This window comes from Malaya genurostris, chromosome 3 (assembly GCF_030247185.1).
Source record: "Malaya genurostris strain Urasoe2022 chromosome 3, Malgen_1.1, whole genome shotgun sequence".
Taxonomy (NCBI): Eukaryota; Metazoa; Arthropoda; class Insecta; order Diptera; family Culicidae; genus Malaya; species Malaya genurostris.
Genome location: NC_080572.1, coordinates 67,627,843 through 67,645,151, shown reverse-complemented (window position 1 = coordinate 67,645,151; position 17,309 = coordinate 67,627,843). Strand labels below are relative to the sequence as shown.

At 34.8% G+C, this 17,309-nt stretch overlaps 2 protein-coding genes and 1 non-coding gene across 3 annotated transcripts in view; all 3 read left to right on the top strand.

Moving 5' to 3' along the window:
- The window catches only part of LOC131439494 (matrix metalloproteinase-2-like), a 264,482-nt gene that overhangs the window by 91,623 nt on the left and 155,550 nt on the right, over window positions 1-17,309 (top strand). The gene's annotated exons all lie outside the window — the stretch shown is intronic.
- On the top strand, window positions 2,690-4,119 carry LOC131439493 (uncharacterized). Its single transcript, XM_058610574.1, has 3 exons — window positions 2,690-3,255; window positions 3,320-3,743; window positions 3,798-4,119. The coding sequence occupies exons 1-3, from the start codon at window positions 2,854-2,856 to the stop codon at window positions 3,932-3,934; spliced, it is 963 nt and encodes a 320-aa protein (XP_058466557.1). The 5' UTR covers window positions 2,690-2,853; the 3' UTR covers window positions 3,935-4,119.
- Trnar-ucg (transfer RNA arginine (anticodon UCG)) lies at window positions 6,474-6,546 on the top strand. The gene has a single exon. It is a non-coding gene; the product is annotated as a tRNA-Arg (tRNA).

Below are 17,309 nucleotides of genomic sequence, written 5' to 3'. Positions count from 1 at the left end.
GCAATGCAGTCAGTTTCTTTTATTTATTCAAGAATTATTTTAATGTACAATTCAAATAGTTATACTCGTCATATCAACGAATATTTCGTCCTACTTTATCTAGTAATAAATCATTCAACATATTCTCGGTTTATGAGTTTCTAGAAAACCTGGCTAGGGTCCAACAATAAACGTGAAAACAAGTATGTTGGTTATAGTTTCATTTAATCACCTTCTATAATCATGATGCCAACACTGCGAACACGATGAGAATGGCCCTGTGGTAGATAAAACAGTACTATTGAGGTTTCTACGCCCGGTGAAAAATGAACGGTGGCCCGACTGAAAAATGAGCGGCCAACACGTTTCCTGATGAAAACAAAACAATATGTAAAAGCGATTCACACGCAGCATCAAGTGACTATCAGCTGCATGGAACGATTACGGAACAACAACACTAATTGTAAGCAATTCATATGAAAGGACACTACGTCAAGTTCACGGAACATTTTAACGTCGGATACGTGAGCAATATTCGGCTAAAAAAATTAATAAAAATAATCTGGACGTCGACGGAAGTTGATTGATCGTCTGAACCGTATTTAATGCATGCTTTTCCTGATGAAAACAAACCAATCTCATTTGCATTTGTGGTTGTAAGTGAGCTGTCAGAGAGCCTAATTCGTTGAAGACGTCAAAGTTGCTCCCGAGGTATGCACGCTTACTTGTGACTACTCAATTGTGGATCAAAAGTCACCCAATTTCGCAAAAACGGTATCTTCTCAAAATTGAGTATAAAAGGTATTTCGCAATTTTGAGTAAATATGCTTTTCACAAAGTTTGGGTTAAACTTTTTTTTGATAGTATTTACGAACAAGTGAGAATAATCCAGTATTATTCGACCCAATGATGATTATATGACTCCGAAGGTAGTTGTATTTTAAATACCACGTGCGATTTTAAAGATATGTTTTACACTTGTTTTGATCCATCTTGAAAAATTGCAAATCACCCGAAAATTTCAAAGTTCAAAATGTCGGATGGGGTGATTTAGTATTTATGACTAAGTGATAGTTTGAAATTCTACTCGTTTACTGACACCTGTTTACAGTCGTCGAAAATGAGTATTTTTGATTCACTCAATGAGTAGCCGCAAGTAAGCGCGTGGCTCCAAAATCATAACGTCAGTTGTTTTATCTTGTCTTAAATTTTGCAGAACAAGTGCAACAAGAGTTTGCAAAAAAATTAAATTTTCAAAAGTCTGTATCAAAAAATATCTTCAGCACTTCATTTGAAATCTATAGCACACTTAAATGAATTCATTTAAAATCAATTCTTTACTTGTTGAAAATTAGAAATAATTTTCGACTGTCATTATAGAATCTATTTCACAGATTCATGGAATATCAGGTGAAGCTGCTGAAATTTTTTTTATTTTGCAAGAATTTTCTAAGTACAAAAAAATCTTATTAGGAAATAAAATTGTAGATATATTGATTTTTGAGAGATGAAGATGTGTTTATCCGATTAGGTAGTGCAAAAACAGTACTATTGTCCTTCACAATATTCTAACGAACATAAAAGCAAAACGAATAAAATACCAGTGTACTGGTCGATTCAAACCGATGCAGAGCAATTTTGCCCGTCTTTTATTGCAAGAATTAGACTGGAATGATCAATTAATTGTTTCCCATTGTTGTTAAAACACCAAGAGAAAAAGCACCACCAGTCGTTAGTCTGGTTTGTGTAATACGCTAATTACCTAAAAATGTGAAGATGTACTATGGTGGACTCTGGATTGGTTTCTACACAAAATGAGGTAGCGGATGATAAGAGTGCATACATACTGAAGCAGAGTTGCCATTATGCTAAATACATCGAGCAATGAAGCGAATACTTTTATTCTCTGTTTTAATTGACTGACATTATTTGTACCTTATGCATACACATATACGGACATAGGCATATTCTTATCTAGACGAAGCGATTCGAATGGTATGTAACACTCGACACTGCCGGCCTCGTTTTAAAAGTAAGTTTTTAAAGTCATTTTACAACCTTTTTGTATGAGAATGGAACAAACGAGTAATGCAATCACATATTGTTTCATTTTCCGCCTCATGGAACGCTCTATACAAAAACTAAAAATATTATGTGAATGCGAGAACAAATATACACTGATATTTTATACTGGGTTATACAGATTTTCTTTTAAAATATTTGGCATCTCTGGTACATTGAGTTGTGAGAATATGCAGAAAAATTGATCTGTCGTTAAGTATGGGGAAAAAGTACATTAATAAAGCAACTCGAATGCTAAAATCAGCCGCAAACGAAAAGAATTTACTGTTTTTAAAAAAAGATCAGGTAAGTTTGTATATTCTTTTGTCAATTCAAAAAAAAAATTTCTTTGACATAACCACAATTTTAAAAATGTATGGAGATAAATTATGATGTGGATAATTTAGTTTTATATGCTTCCATATCAATTCAACTTCAGTGCTTGAAAACTATTGCTACTTGCTCACCAATTGGATCTTCACAAAAACGGTTTTTGAGATCATCACAAAATCATGGAACTTCTTTGGATCCTCCACCCCACGACGTAATTGAGGTTAGTAATTTGCTGGTAAACAGGAAGTTTGTTATTTTCATCGAGCAAATATTTTTGCCAATCTCTTTTCATGCTTCAAGTGTCAAAATATTTCGTTCAATGTATCACAAGGATTAGATCGTATTAAACGCAAACAGGGAAACAAGATTTGTTCACTGTCAAAGCAAAAACAATTTCTTTCAAATGTAACAAATATTGAATCATCATGGAACCAAGCTTCGTCGTCTGACATTCATCATATACCATTAGTAGAGCCAAAAATGTACTCTTCCCAGAATCTAGGGCATAGTAACGAGCATCCACCTCCAGTCGTAACTGTTCATGGAACACAAGTGCAAATTCCCAAACGAAAAAAAGAAAAAATGAAGTGGTCAGTACAAGCCAGCGGAACATCGTCGCAAGATGAGTCTAATTTAATGGATATAGAGACCGTTAAGTGCGATATTCTTCGAGCATTAAAATCTCCTGTCTCTGGACCACGACTAAAAGTTGACGCTGATACGGATCCATCCCCAATAGCATGTAACGAAAATTTGTCAACTATCGCAGGGTCAGGTGACCGAAATCGGTACAAACCAGGCATAATTAAATGCACTTTGTCAAAATCACAAAGAAAACCAGAATCAATAATCGACGAAGATCTGCTACGTGATGGTGAACAGGTATGTTGACATCATGTATAAAGTGATTGTTCAATGTATACTTAAATGTTTATGTATGTTCTAGTCTGAATTGTCTGAGAATGATGAATATGATATGGTAACCAAACTTACTTTGAGAGTAAAAAAATTGAAAGCGTTGTCGCTCAGGTTGAAAAAACAATGTTCAGAATCAAATCGCAGATGTCTACGACTAACTGACTTTCTCAACATTTCGGGTAATACAAGACAAAGATTTACATATATTGAAGGAATGCTGACGGAAGATCAACTTGAAGCTTTTTCAAGAAATTCAAAATCGGACTACGTATTTGTCAAATTATTAATGTTTGAAATATGGCAAGAAGGTTTCAAAGGCAGAACAATATATGGGCGAATGTCAAACAATCCACGTGGAAGGAAACCTATCTTGGGTAACAGTAAATCTCATTCGATTACATCCTATTCAACGTCGGTTCCTCTAGAACCAGATAAAGTGCAATACATCTATGGTAAATATAAAATTTCAATGTATATATGGCATTATCAATTTGTATAATTTTCAGATCGCTTGTATGAACACCGTATGATGAAAGGCGATTCTCCACTAGAAGCCAATGAAGCGGCAAGAAATTTCAAGGATTTAATAAGGCGTGTTTTGGCGTATTACAAGCATAAGAACACACATTCGCTTGAGCCTTAGGTTGATATTCATATACAAGTAGCATGTTCTGACCACTAAAGATGAATAGAGGTAGAAGCAGTGTAAAAGAAATTATAACGACTAAAGCACCGAAGGATATAAAATGGGAACAAAGAAGAACTTAACAAATAAAATAATTATCCAAATAGTTAGAGTAAAAACACTGATGAAATAAAGAGAATACATATCCCAAAATAATAAATTAGTTTTCTATACTAGAAAGAATTTCTGATTTTCGTTGATACAATGATTTAATTTTCAGATATAAATGATACTTTTCCTAAGATGTAACATTACAAAACTATATCATTTATTGGTATAATAATTTTATCAAAAGCAGAAACAAATATGATATTTCGTGAAGAAAGGTTCTTATATATAATCAGATATAATCGATACATATTTTTGCTATAAACACTTGATATTTTAACAACTATCCATAGTGATTTTAAATCAAAATGAGATATGTTTTAATGTCTTGTTATAATATCTTATTTTGGTATAATTTTGATTAGATTTTCTGATCGGGTTGTGCATAAAAATTGTCCAATACAAAAACATAATTATTTTTAGAGTTTAGGTATATTTACCAAAATTTTTAAGATTTTCTGTGAAATCCAAGTTTCAGTTTTTTTTTGTAAATTTTGTTCATAATAAATTTCCAACTAAAATAATAAAAAAATATATTTCATAAAATTTAAAAGTTTTGATTCGATTTTGTTTCGCTAAATTTTCTCAATTATAGAAATTCTCTGTATTTGTACCAATTTTTTTGAGATTCTTCGAACGGATATATAATTTTTATCATCAATACATTGTTTCTGGTAATGATTCCAATATTTTGAATCAAAAAAATGTACCTGTCATCGCTTTAATTTTTGAGTTATATACAAACATGTGAAAAAAAAAAATGAAAAATTCATATATATTTATAAATTCATCGATTGTTTAATGTTTTCTTTTGATTGTGCAGGAATGGTAGTTGAGCAAAAATTGTAGCTGGTATCACTAGCAATCGAATGATGTATAAAAATATATAGGTCATCGCTTTGAATTTCGAGATATTTACGATCATTGTAAAAAGTCTCATCTTTTCTTAGGTCATCTATCTACAGTTTTCATTATAACTTTGGGTAGACAACCCTGTTTTTAGTTTTTTTCAGTGCATTTTATTTGTGGAAGTAGTACCTTTCCAATGGTGAACAAATTTTGAAGATCGGTTGACTAACAACAAAGTTATGACTCGGTAAAGTTGAAGTATTCAATATTTTCTATGCGACGTTTATGCCAAAGGAAAGAAAATTGCAAAGCAGATAGGGCATATTGGGCGCGTGAAAAAAACTTGGAACGGGAAAAATCAAATTTTCACTGGTTTTCCTTTACCAATCGTCTGCTACATCGTCTGCTAGTTTTGGAATCAATCTACGAATTTCACAAAATTCGAGGGTGTAAAATTTGTTGAGATTCGTTGAAAAACAGCTGAGCTATGACTGCTCAAAGTTACCGTTCCAACTTTTTTTGAGGCTTGGTATTTGGAGTGTTAAGTCTCTCTCTCTCCATTAGGCATAAAACCTCCTAATCTTTTGTACCAACAGATAATTACATCCAAATCATACATTAATTAATCATAATTAAATACAAGGTACACTTACAAACTAACATAATATACTTAACACTCACAAACTTAAATACAAACATACGAATTATAAGTAATGTCATTCTTAGGTCAAGTTCTTAAAAATACTATATATGAGCGTCTGAGAGTAGTACGAGACAGATTAAAATCAAATATAGTATAACAACGATTAAATATACGAATCATGCTCGATACAAGTCCGTTCTTCGCATAATTTGTTATAGCAAACTGGCGGACAAGAAAAGGGTTTTTCCGGAGAGTTCTACGTCTGATATTTATATCGAGTTGTCCGAGAAGGCTGGAGCAGTCGATGTTTCCCATAATTAAATCGGAAACAAACATTGCTTTCCAAACATTGCGTCAATCACTAAGCAACTCAAGTCCAATTAGATTACATCTAAGGGTCTCTCCAAGGTAGCCGACGTAGGGCAAAACGGATTTTTGCCGATTACTCGACTCTCAATCAACGAATTGTAATAAAATCGAATACAATATCTTCATTCCCACACAGCAGTGTATAAAAACTTCTAAAATACTCCAGTGAAACTAGTCCAACGGGGCTCCAACTTCTCATATTGAATTCGTTTAACTAAAAAAAATGGCGCTAGGTTCAATGGTCTGTTTCAAACGAGGGTCCCGTGTTGGCCTCCCGTTGAACGATTAATTGGACCAACAATACAACGTATTGGACCGACGAAAGACCACCGTTGAACGTTTTTTTTTTTCTAAGAGGGTTTCATTAATCTACTATGCGAAAGAAGAATATCTCTTCGATTGAATCATGTTATGATCTGCTAATCGAGCTGTTTCCTATTCGATATAGATGGACTATTTCGCTCGTGTCAATTTTCGATATGTCAAAAAAGACGCTGTTTGGTTACGTTCTGTCTGAAGATAACCGTTGGCCGTGTGGCCTAATGGAGAAGGCGTCGGACTTCGGATCCGAAGATTGCAGGTTCGAGTCCTGCCATGGTCGCGAACTTTTTTTTATTTTAGTGCAACGAAACTGATCAATGGTTTATGTCGAAAACCAAGAGTCAGTCAGTCGTGTGTAGATAGACAGACAGCTTTTACAGCATATATTTACTAAGTTAACAAACAAACAAAAAAAGCTAAAAATCTAGTCAGCTGCTGCCGCAAATCACCAGCCAATCGGCACCGTCTTGGTTTTTGTTTGTGTTTCTTCCCGGTCGCTACTATCATTTGCTTTTGGGCAACCGCTCTAATACTGGAGCTTGAGACAACAAAGCATCAACGAGAGCCTCACGTCAGCCAGTATCCGTGAGGTTAGTTCGTAGTAGAGCTCGGTACGCTTCAGTTGTTTTGGGTTATTTGATTAAATCAAATCTATGTCCCTACTTTATTTAATATGAACACTTGTATTTGGGGATGTCGCAATGTCGATCGATTAATCGTGTAATCGATTAACAACCCGGATAATCGACTTATGTTTAGTCGATTTGTTTGAAACTAATATTCGATTCTTGAACTGTATTACAAACAGTGCGATAAATTTTTATTTTTAAATAGATAAATTAGGACTTTCTTTCAATGTCAGCATATTTCATCGCATTCGATTGCCTTTCACTTACATCTATCTTTTTCTTAATTATTTGTTTATTAAGGTACATAACATTAGATCTTAGATCCCACAGATATTGTTTTAAAAGTGAACCTTTTTCACAAACTTATAGATTCAAAAGAAGGGTCTTATAGCTCCAAACAAAACTTCTAAATTTCATACGAACTTGACTACCATTTCCGGTAAAAAAAAGTTAAAATAAGTGTACTAACAATCTCAGAGATAGGTAAACTGATTTTCTCAAACTGAAAAAAAATATTGAAATGAAAGGTATAATTGTTCCATATAAAGTTCCTGTTTTTTTTTGGATTCGACTTCCGGTTCCGGAATTACAGGGTGATTTGTGCAAAAATTCCAATTTTAAATTGTTTGCTCTTTTGGCATTAAAAATGCCTTACTCTTCACTATATGGGGCCGGGTGTCAATTAAAAGTTTCAAAAATAGTCGCGTAACCTTTTTGTGTCATAATTTTGAACGTTAATAACTCGGTCATTTGTTGATGGATTGTTATAATTTAACAACCAATCGATTCGGAAACTTTTAACTTAAACATGTATGACGACGTCGTTTAAGTATTTCAATAGCAAACTATTGAAAAAATGGTTGGAATCGACCTATGTTTTCATCCACCAATCCCTGTTGTACAAAATGACGTCAACTTCTTGTTCGGCATAGGAGGCTTTGCGTCATGCATAAAAAACACCGCATCGTTTTGCGTAGTATGAAGAGAAATCTATAAATATAGGCTGCACAATATTTCTTTGCCTAGTTGATGTTTGACTGTGAATGAAACAAGTAGCTCGTCCAGTGAGCTGATGACTGGATTGTATATGCGTTCACTTGCTGGAATGTCGCTTTTGCATTATGTGTTGGTGAAATTACCTGCTGTCAGCGCAACACCGTGTTCGCTTGAGTATCTTATACCTATCATCTAGCTATTGAAGAACCGAATCAGCGTGGTGATTCTTTTGAAATATCCCATGTATTTAGCAAATTTTTGGTCGATTTTGCCATTAAAAATGCCTTACACTTCGCTTCCCGAGGCTGGATGTCAATTTAAAACATGCAAAACTAATCGCGTAACATTTTTCTGTCATAATTTTGAACGCTTATAACTTAGTCATTTGTTGATGGATTTATATAATTCAACAAACAATCGATTCGGAAACATTTAACCTAAACTTATGAGACAACGTCATTTGAATATTTCAATTGCATACCATTGAAAAATTTATTTGAATTGATGATTTTATTTAGGTTCTCTGGTAACTATCAGGCCAATTTAGAATTATCGGGGATAGATTTTTCGGATCTAATTTGCAGCGCTTGTTCCTCGATGATTTGTTAATGGATTTTCCTAATTTAAATGATTCCAAAGCTTCAATATTGTAAGATTAAAAATGCTTTAATTTGTCAACGGATCGGTTTGCATACTTAAATCTCCATTCCTATACGAACAAAACGGTGGCGCGAAAATGGATTCAGTATAAAGTTGTGTGATGATGATAATCATAGATACTTCTTTTCCATTATATGTGACTGAACAAGTTGTTGTCCCACCAGGAATTAAACGGTTCAAAAGACTCAAAATTAAATTCTGAAACTTATCTAAAAGCGGCCTCCTCGGTTTAGTTGTATAAATGAGTACCACAGGCTCTCATATACAGTACAATTAGATGCAATATCATATAGTATCAAAGATAAACTCAAGGTGAATTTACCTGCGATTTTACAATTGTTTGAATAGGAACCCTAGTGGAATTTGGTTAATGGCCAGTTTCAGTTTAATTATTATTTGCTTCAAAACAATGGCTACATGCGTTGTAATTATGACAATGTTCATTCAAGTGTTAATAACATCAAGTTACAACATGAACAAAATTTCGGAATTTTGTTCCGTATCCATTCCGTATATTCCTAATATGCCAAAGCGATAATCAATGTAAGTTTCACACGTTTTCTTTCTCGTATTGTTGCCATATTATTTACCGACACTTTCCGAAGATTATCGATGATTTTGAAGAAGGAATAATAAAATTACACTATTACTGAGTTTACTGGTACAACATTTTTCGATAAAATAAATAAAATCTTCTCTTGGATCGATTAATTGTTTATAAAACTAATAAGTTTGTACGTTTCTCGAAAATTACTATCATAAAATAAAACAGTTTCATTCGTTCAGGTTTAAATCTTTAGGTTGTTTGCATCTAAAATTGAGCTTACAAGTAACTTTGAATTCATCATAATTGACTTCTAGTTAAAGGACGTTATTCAAAAACTTAACAATGTAAAAATTTGTAGAAAGGGATCAAAATTGAATAGAATAAATTATCAAGAAAACATCTAATTATCAATTTTATCATTCGCTAACAATCTAAGCGCTTAAACTAGAGCAAGTTTGTAATTAGTCACTTGAATAAGTTTTTAGTTTAGTGTATCATCATTATCATCTCTTTTTAGTATTAATTGTGAAGACCCTAGAAACGTTCCATTTTTAATGTTATTGTACTCGGTCGTGTCTTTAATACAACCCTCTAATTTTTTTCTCAGACATGACCGTAACCGATTTTACCGTTTTAATTTTTTAGGTTCAAACGAAAGGTCTCATGGTCTCACACAAAAGTCCCGAATTTAATCCGAATCCGACTTCCGGTTCTGAAACTACAGGATAAGGAGTTTTGAAAACTTCATACAGGTATACGGCCTAACGATTTGACTTCGGTTATACCAGTCCCAGTACTCTAAAATAGAACTCACTTTTCCTCGCGATTGCTTAACCCATTTTCGTAAAATTGGTTTCAAATGAACGATCCGAACTACGATTACGAAATGTCAGGGTTATGAGTGTCAAAAACTTCAAACCTTCATATACCTTATGATAAAAAAAGAACCGGAATTTTCATTTTATAATTCCCGCGCTTGTCCAATCGGTTAGCTTTTATTCTCTCGACGTTGGCAACACTTTTATACACATTCTGTCAAATTTTGACGCATATCGTACGATTATTTTTTGTTTGGCGTCTATACAAAGAAGTTGAAAAATGTTCGTGCGGCGATTTTTATAATGGATGAAAATTTAGAACAACATGCGTGCATCAAATTTTTTGTTGCAAATGGATTTAAGTGTTCCAAAACGTTGAAAATGTTAGTGTCTAGGAAAAACACAGGCATACGAGTGATATAAACGCTTCAAAGGTGGTCGTACAAGCTAGGATCATGATGAGATCCCTGGCCGCCCAACAACATATGTTACTGAAGAAAACATTGAAGCGGCGAAGCAAATCGTGTTGCAAAATCGTTCTGTACCGATAAGAGAGATTGCTGTGTTGTTGGGCATCTCTTATGGATCAGCCGAACACATTTTAACTGATGTTTTGGGTTTGAAACGCGTCGCTTCTCGGCTGGTGCCAAAAAAGCTGAATTTCATTCAAAAACAGCGTCGTGTTGATGTGGCCAAAGAGATGATTTCCAACGCAGATAGTGACCCCACATTCATCGAATGCATCATAACTGGTGATGCGGTGTGGATCTATGAATATGACGTCGAAACCGCACAACAATCGACCGAATGGCGCTTCGAAGGCGAGCCGTTGTTCCAAATTTTCATCCATTATAAAAATCGCCACACGAAAATTTTTTAACTTCTTTGTATAGACGCCAAACAAAAACTAATCGTACGATATGCGTCAAAATTTGACAGAATGCGTATAAAAGTGTTGCCAACGTTGAGAGAATAAAAGTTTACCGATTGGACAAGCGCGGGAATTTTAAAATGAAAATTCCGGTTCTTTTTTGAACATAAGGTAAAGCGCATCAGAAACAATTTTTGTTACGCTAGCTTATTTGTGACTAGTTTGCAACCAGAAATTTGAGTGATTGCTATTAACATCTAACCACTTGCGTGACTCAAAAAGCGCATTTTCTACTACTTGGCTAAGTCGGCTAAGAAAAAGCCATACGGAAATAACTTATCTTTCCATAACACGGAAATAACTTGTTTTCAAGTAAACTAGTTGAAACTAAGTCGCCTAGTCATCCATTTTTCAATCAAAATTGTGCATGAGATGTAAATCAACTAGTTGAAAATGAAACAAAGCGTTTGTCTGTATAATCGATGTTCAGAATGGAATATTTATTAACTTTATTATATTATGTAACTTTTTTGTGCACCTAATTTTCTTAGAGACAACTAAACCGATTTTTACAAATTTATGTTAAAAAAAGTTGGTTTGCACAGTGATTGCTTAACCTTTCTATTTAAGAAAGGCAAAAACTTGTTGTAGGTACACAGCAAAAAAAAAGAATTTTTACAATCTAAAAGTGATGATCGATTGCTTTTTTGCAGTGTAATGTTAGCGACATAAATGCGAGATTAACGTAGGACAGCTGTTGACAAGGGCCAAATCATTTTTAAAATGCGCGTCCACAATGAATTGTTCTATTAATAAATCATTCATTTAAGGTAAAGTCTCATTAGTTCTTTGTAAAATGCTTTGAATTCTGAAAAGAATCGAAGGTTATCATTTCTTCAACTTTCAACACTGTTCATAATTATTTCCACGAGCAAAATTCCGAACACGTTTGGTGAACTGCGCACAAAGAAAATCTGCCACTTGTTTGTGAGGCCTTTTTTTACAGTGCTAACGTTCCGCAAGTTGAAGAAGTTGGACGTTGTATGTATTAGTGGCGACACTTATTCAGATTGGAAACCGATTTTATAGAATCAAATTAATGTATATGAAGAAATCCAGTTAGCTATTTGCTTGATACTATGTGGAGACACTGAAAACACGTAGGAACTAAATGGAAAAATATCAAATTGACCGTAATTGCGGATTATAACACTATCAATTTGTATATGTATTCTTTCTGTTGTATTCACTTTGAAGAATTTTTCGCACTTGTTTAAAGCGACAGTCGCACTGCGAACGATGGTCGTTGGAGATCAAAAGATCGAAATCGTTCGCGCAGAAGGCTTCACTTTTTCCGTGTGTCTTGTGAAGGGTTTTCTTTTTACGAGATTTCGTTGGCACGTTCTTCCAGAACAGCGGCTCTAATTGCTACAAAAATAACAACATATAGGATTTTGAGGTTGATTTCGAATTTTCATTTTTTATTTCTCGGGCTGATTAAATGCGTTTTTTTTCTGTTGCCGTTCAATTTTCGGAGAATTTTACTCGAACGCAAACGACCAGTAGCTGAATGATGTAATCGCGGGATTCATTTCGTGCTTTCAGGAGGTAGTTTAACGCTGTTCGGAGCATTTCTCAATCTTTATAGTTCTGCAGATAGCATTTGGAGGGATCAGGGTCATTTCGCCGAAAACCGTTTCGCCGAAAGCCATTTCGCCGAAAGGGTTATTTCACCAAATGGGCCACTTCGCAGATTGCCATTTCGCCGAAAGGGTCATTTCACCGAATCCTGAAATCGTCTTAAAATCGTAATTAGAATTGATTTAGAATAAAGACAATGTACTTCTTGAATAAAGATTGATTCTTGTACTCTTGAATAAAGATTGATTCATGAACCTCAAAAAGTAGTTCACAAGAAAACTTGTTGACTATTAGCTACTAAGCATCAAAGCAATTGCAGAGGTGTATCTACCAGGCATTTTAAGTTTATTAAGTGAAAATGAAAAATTATCTAATGCGGCTACGCCACATCGTTTTGCCACATTCATGTGTTGTCCGACCTCGCTACCGCTCGTTCGGACCTAACTAAAGAAAAGAAACCTAGCTTTGAGTAGACCGGGCAAACGAGGCGGTTACAGGTTTGTATGCAAAAGGCCGCCGCTTTCGACGGCAGGTCGCCGGCCGTCTCAGCCGGCGTCGCCTCGGCATCTTGGCTTCGGTTATGTGGCTGCGCCACATCAATTATACAGGAAACATAACATGCAGGAGACACGACCCTTTCGGCGAAATGACCCTTTCGGTGAATCGACTTTCGGCGAAATGGCATTCGGCGAAATGACCCGCTCCTCATTTGGAGCCCTTAGCAGAACTGATTTTGTAGAATGACCGTTGTTCACTTTTCTTTTTCTCCAATGCAAACGATGACCCAATCACTCAAACTGCTCACAGTGCCAATTGATTCCAAACTGAACCAATCAAATTAGTTGAGAGCTTTCTTTTTACATGATTTTGTTTGTAGCTTTTTCACAAATGAGCGGTCTCAACGGCCACGAAAATAGTAAAATGTAGAATTTTGTTGTCGATTATTTCATTCCGAATTTGAATATTTCAGTAAAGGAAACTATCACAATACTGTAAGGGCCAAATTGCGAAATTCTCTACGATATTAAACACTTTCCGGAACATTTTTCTCGAACGCGATGCAGCCAAATGCTAGCTTTATTCACGCTCGTTTGGTGCGAATTCCACACTATTGAAAGTGAACAAAGCTAATCGAATATTTTGTAGATTTCCACTAAACGGATGATATTTAGATAACATTCAGAGCCTTTAGTATGACTGATTTTGGATCCTGTTCCTCATCGTTGTCCACTTTTCGTTTCCTTTCTCTCCAATGCCAAAGACCAGCAGCTGGATGACGCACTCGCTCTTGTCTGTAGCGAAACCTACACTGCGAACGTCCTACAGCAGATATCCCGATCAGATGGTCGAAACAAGTTTATAACAAATTGGGATATTTATTTCACATAACAAAATTGGTTTTATATTTGGCTGGTTAGCTGTTAAAATAACAAAAATTATATCTAAAATTGGCTTAGATGACAACTAAATTGTAACAAAACTTAATATGTTAATATCAATACTATATCCAAATTTGTTATGAATTCGGTAGGATTTTCAACTATTATTACCAATTTTATGGAGCGTAAAATTTCACCGTGCAATTGTAAAAATAGATTTTATGTGCCATACAATTGCATACCTTTAGGAGATTTTGTTGTTTGAAATAAAAAAAAGCATCCGGCAATCGGAACCAAATTTCAACCGGGAAGATTGCGATTGCCAAGACACACTTCGAATACACGAGACTGTGAAGGTTACCTATGAGTGGATGGAAATATCACCAATACATGATAAGCGGTGTTTAATAATAAAGCTGAATGGAGATGGTTTTCATCGTCGCACCCTTTTTGCGTAGCATCTTTTTAACCAGTGAGTGATCATGTAAGTGGGTTTTTGCGTGGGGTATGTAAACCTGAAATGTTTAAATGGTTATACGCTACAGATTGAAAGTTGGTTTGTCTTTTTTAAACTGTGTATTCCTGTAAATAATGGCATACGTGATAAAGCATGATCGTAGATTGCCTAAAACAGCTTCTTTGTCTAAATTGAGTGCTGAATATTTCTTACAAGCTATTCCTGGAACTTAGAATTCATTCTAATTTTTGTTCTTCTTCGTACTCGTAGCAGTGAAAGTAATTATACAGTCCCTTACGATAATGATGACATTTACTCTACTAAATATAAAAGTGGCAGTTCAAAACTGGAGAAGGATCTTTTAGCGACGGAAGAGATTAAATGAAATGTAATTGCCATTGTTTCTTACAGGGTAAGATGTTCGTGCATATTTTATCAATTCGTTAAAATTTCTAAATACAATTGTTGTGCGTGTTATATAGATGTGAAACGGGATGTAACAGATCGGCTGAAAAGTTCGTATCGTTTCTATGAGAGGGCGCCACTAGAATTAAATCCATACCATTTTCAGTTAGTAGCAACCTTCAAAAGAAACGTGTATAAATTTGACAGCTGTCTGATTATTAGTTTGTGAGATATTGCATTTTGAGTGAAGCTACTTTTGTTATTGTGAAAAAAGTGGAATAAATGGAATTTCGTGTGTTGATGAAACACTACTTTTTGATGAAAAAAAGTGCCGCCGATACCAAAAAATGGCTTGATGAGTGTTATCCAGACTCTGCACCGGGCGAAGCAACAATTCGTAAGTGGTTTGCAAAATTTCGTACTGGTCATATGAGCATCGAAGACGATGAACGCAGTGGACGTCCAAAAGAGGCTGTTACCGATGAAAACGTGAAAAAAATCCACAAAATGATTTTCAATGACCGTAAACGGAAGTTGGTCGAGATAGCTGACACCCTAAAGATATCAAAGGAAATATTATTCACGAATATTTGGATATGAGAAAGCTTTGTGCAAAATGGGTGCCGCGTGAGCTCACAATCGATCAAAAACAACAACGAATTGATGATTCTGAGCAGTGTTTGGAGCTGTTATATCGAAATAAAACCGATTTTTTTCGTTGATATATAACAATGGACGAAACATGGCTCCATCACTTCACTCCGGAGTCCAATCGACAGTCAGCTGGGTGGACTGCACGCGATGAACCGAACCCAAAGCGTGGAAAGACTCAACAATCGGCCTATAAGGTTATGGCGTCTGTATTTTGGGATTCGCATGGTATAATTTTCATCGACTACCTTGAAAAGGGAAAACCCATCAACAGTGACTATTATATAGCGTTATTAGAGCGTTTGAAGGACGAAATTTCAAAAAAACGGCCTCATTTGAAGAAGAAAAAAGTGTTGTTTCATCAAAACAATGCACCGTGTCACAAGTCGATGAAAACCATGCTGAAATTGAACGAATTGGGCTTCGAATAGCTCCCTCATCCACCGTATTCTCCAGATTTGGCCCCCAGTGACTTTTTCCTGTTCTCAGACCTCAAGAGAATGCTCGCTGGTAAAAAAATTAGAAGCAATGAAGAGGTAATCGCTGAAACTGCGGCCTATTTTGAGGCAAAGGACAAATCGTACTACAAAAATGGTATCGAAAAGTTGGAAGATCGCTATAATCGCTGTATCGCATCTGATGTGTGTTTCTATTAAACGATACGAACTTTTCAGCCGAACTGTTACATAGGTTTGATGTTTGCCTATGTATAAAAATATATTTTATATGGCTTAGTGAAAATTTTATATGGCTTTAAATCAGTTGAAACAAACGGAAATTATTTTGAATACAATATACTTAGAGTCATATGGGATTAGTTTGATTATTTTGTTTTAGATTAGCACTACCTTTCTTATGCAAAAAAGAACGAAAACCAACCTATCATTCGATACATAAATCGAGTGAATGAGACAAGAATGTGCACATAATTTTTACGTGGTTAACTAAATCGACATATACGAAATATGAACTGTTTCATAGATCATGATTAGCAGCTACTGGATGTTATACGGTATCGATTTCCGGTTACGGAATAACGGATTTGTGAAATCTGTGAAAATAGCCACCAACCAAAAGTTTGCAAGTTTCCAGTTTATTTTGAAATTCGAGGCTTGAGATGAGTGATGACTACAAAATTGTCCTACAGTGACGAACGTGAAATTTGCAATATTGTTCGTTACCTCTTTTTACGTCACCCTTTTTACGTAGTAAATCCCAAATAACGTTAACTTTTTTTACGAAGCAAATTCCTTACAGTATGGGTATTCTCGGAACGCATTGGATGTCGATAAAGGATGTTTAAAATGGTTCTAAATTCCAATATGTTGAATTCCGGTTTATTGATATCTTTTAAAAACCGTAAAAATTTCGACATTTTCATATCGGGTGTTATGGTTAGATGACGGAAAATTTCGATGGAGTTACACAACCTGACATAAGCATACAGTTGACATCTTCTCATCAATCCTGTTCCAAAAACACCCATATTGTAAGGGTTTTTATGACACTTCAATGAGCCGGAAGTCGCCATCTTGGATTTTGAAGCTATTTAGAACATCCTTTTCCTGCAAATACTGATGATTTCCGTTCCAAAAATATTCATTATATTATACATACCCAATAATACATTTACATAAGAAAAACTTTTTTTACGTTGACAATTCCAAGTAACGTAAATTTTTAATACGTCATTATTCGATTTACTAACCCCCGATTATAACGTAAATGGAGGTTTGGGTGTATCAGCTCAATTTATGTTGATGACCAAATAAATTTGCTTCGTTCTAACCGATCCCGGGTTCCGAAAATTGTTGAAAGACTACTTATTGCAATATAATAATGCAATAAAATGACAAAACGAGCAACACATATAAACTCATCACTAAAATACGTTGTTTTTATATTAAAGATAGATGAACATTTTTTAAGCGAGTGCACTTGTTAAATGTAAGAATTATTCACGATTATTCTTTAATTCGATAATTCATA

Bases quoted from the DNA above. Each gene is read 5' to 3' on its own strand.
- LOC131439493 (XM_058610574.1), top strand. From the start codon at position 2,854: ATGTACTCTTCCCAGAATCTAGGGCATAGTAACGAGCATCCACCTCCA. The intron at 3,256-3,319 runs GTATGTTGACAT...TGTATGTTCTAG, and splicing joins TGCTACGTGATGGTGAACAG to TCTGAATTGTCTGAGAATGA. The intron at 3,744-3,797 runs GTAAATATAAAA...TATAATTTTCAG, and splicing joins TAAAGTGCAATACATCTATG to ATCGCTTGTATGAACACCGT.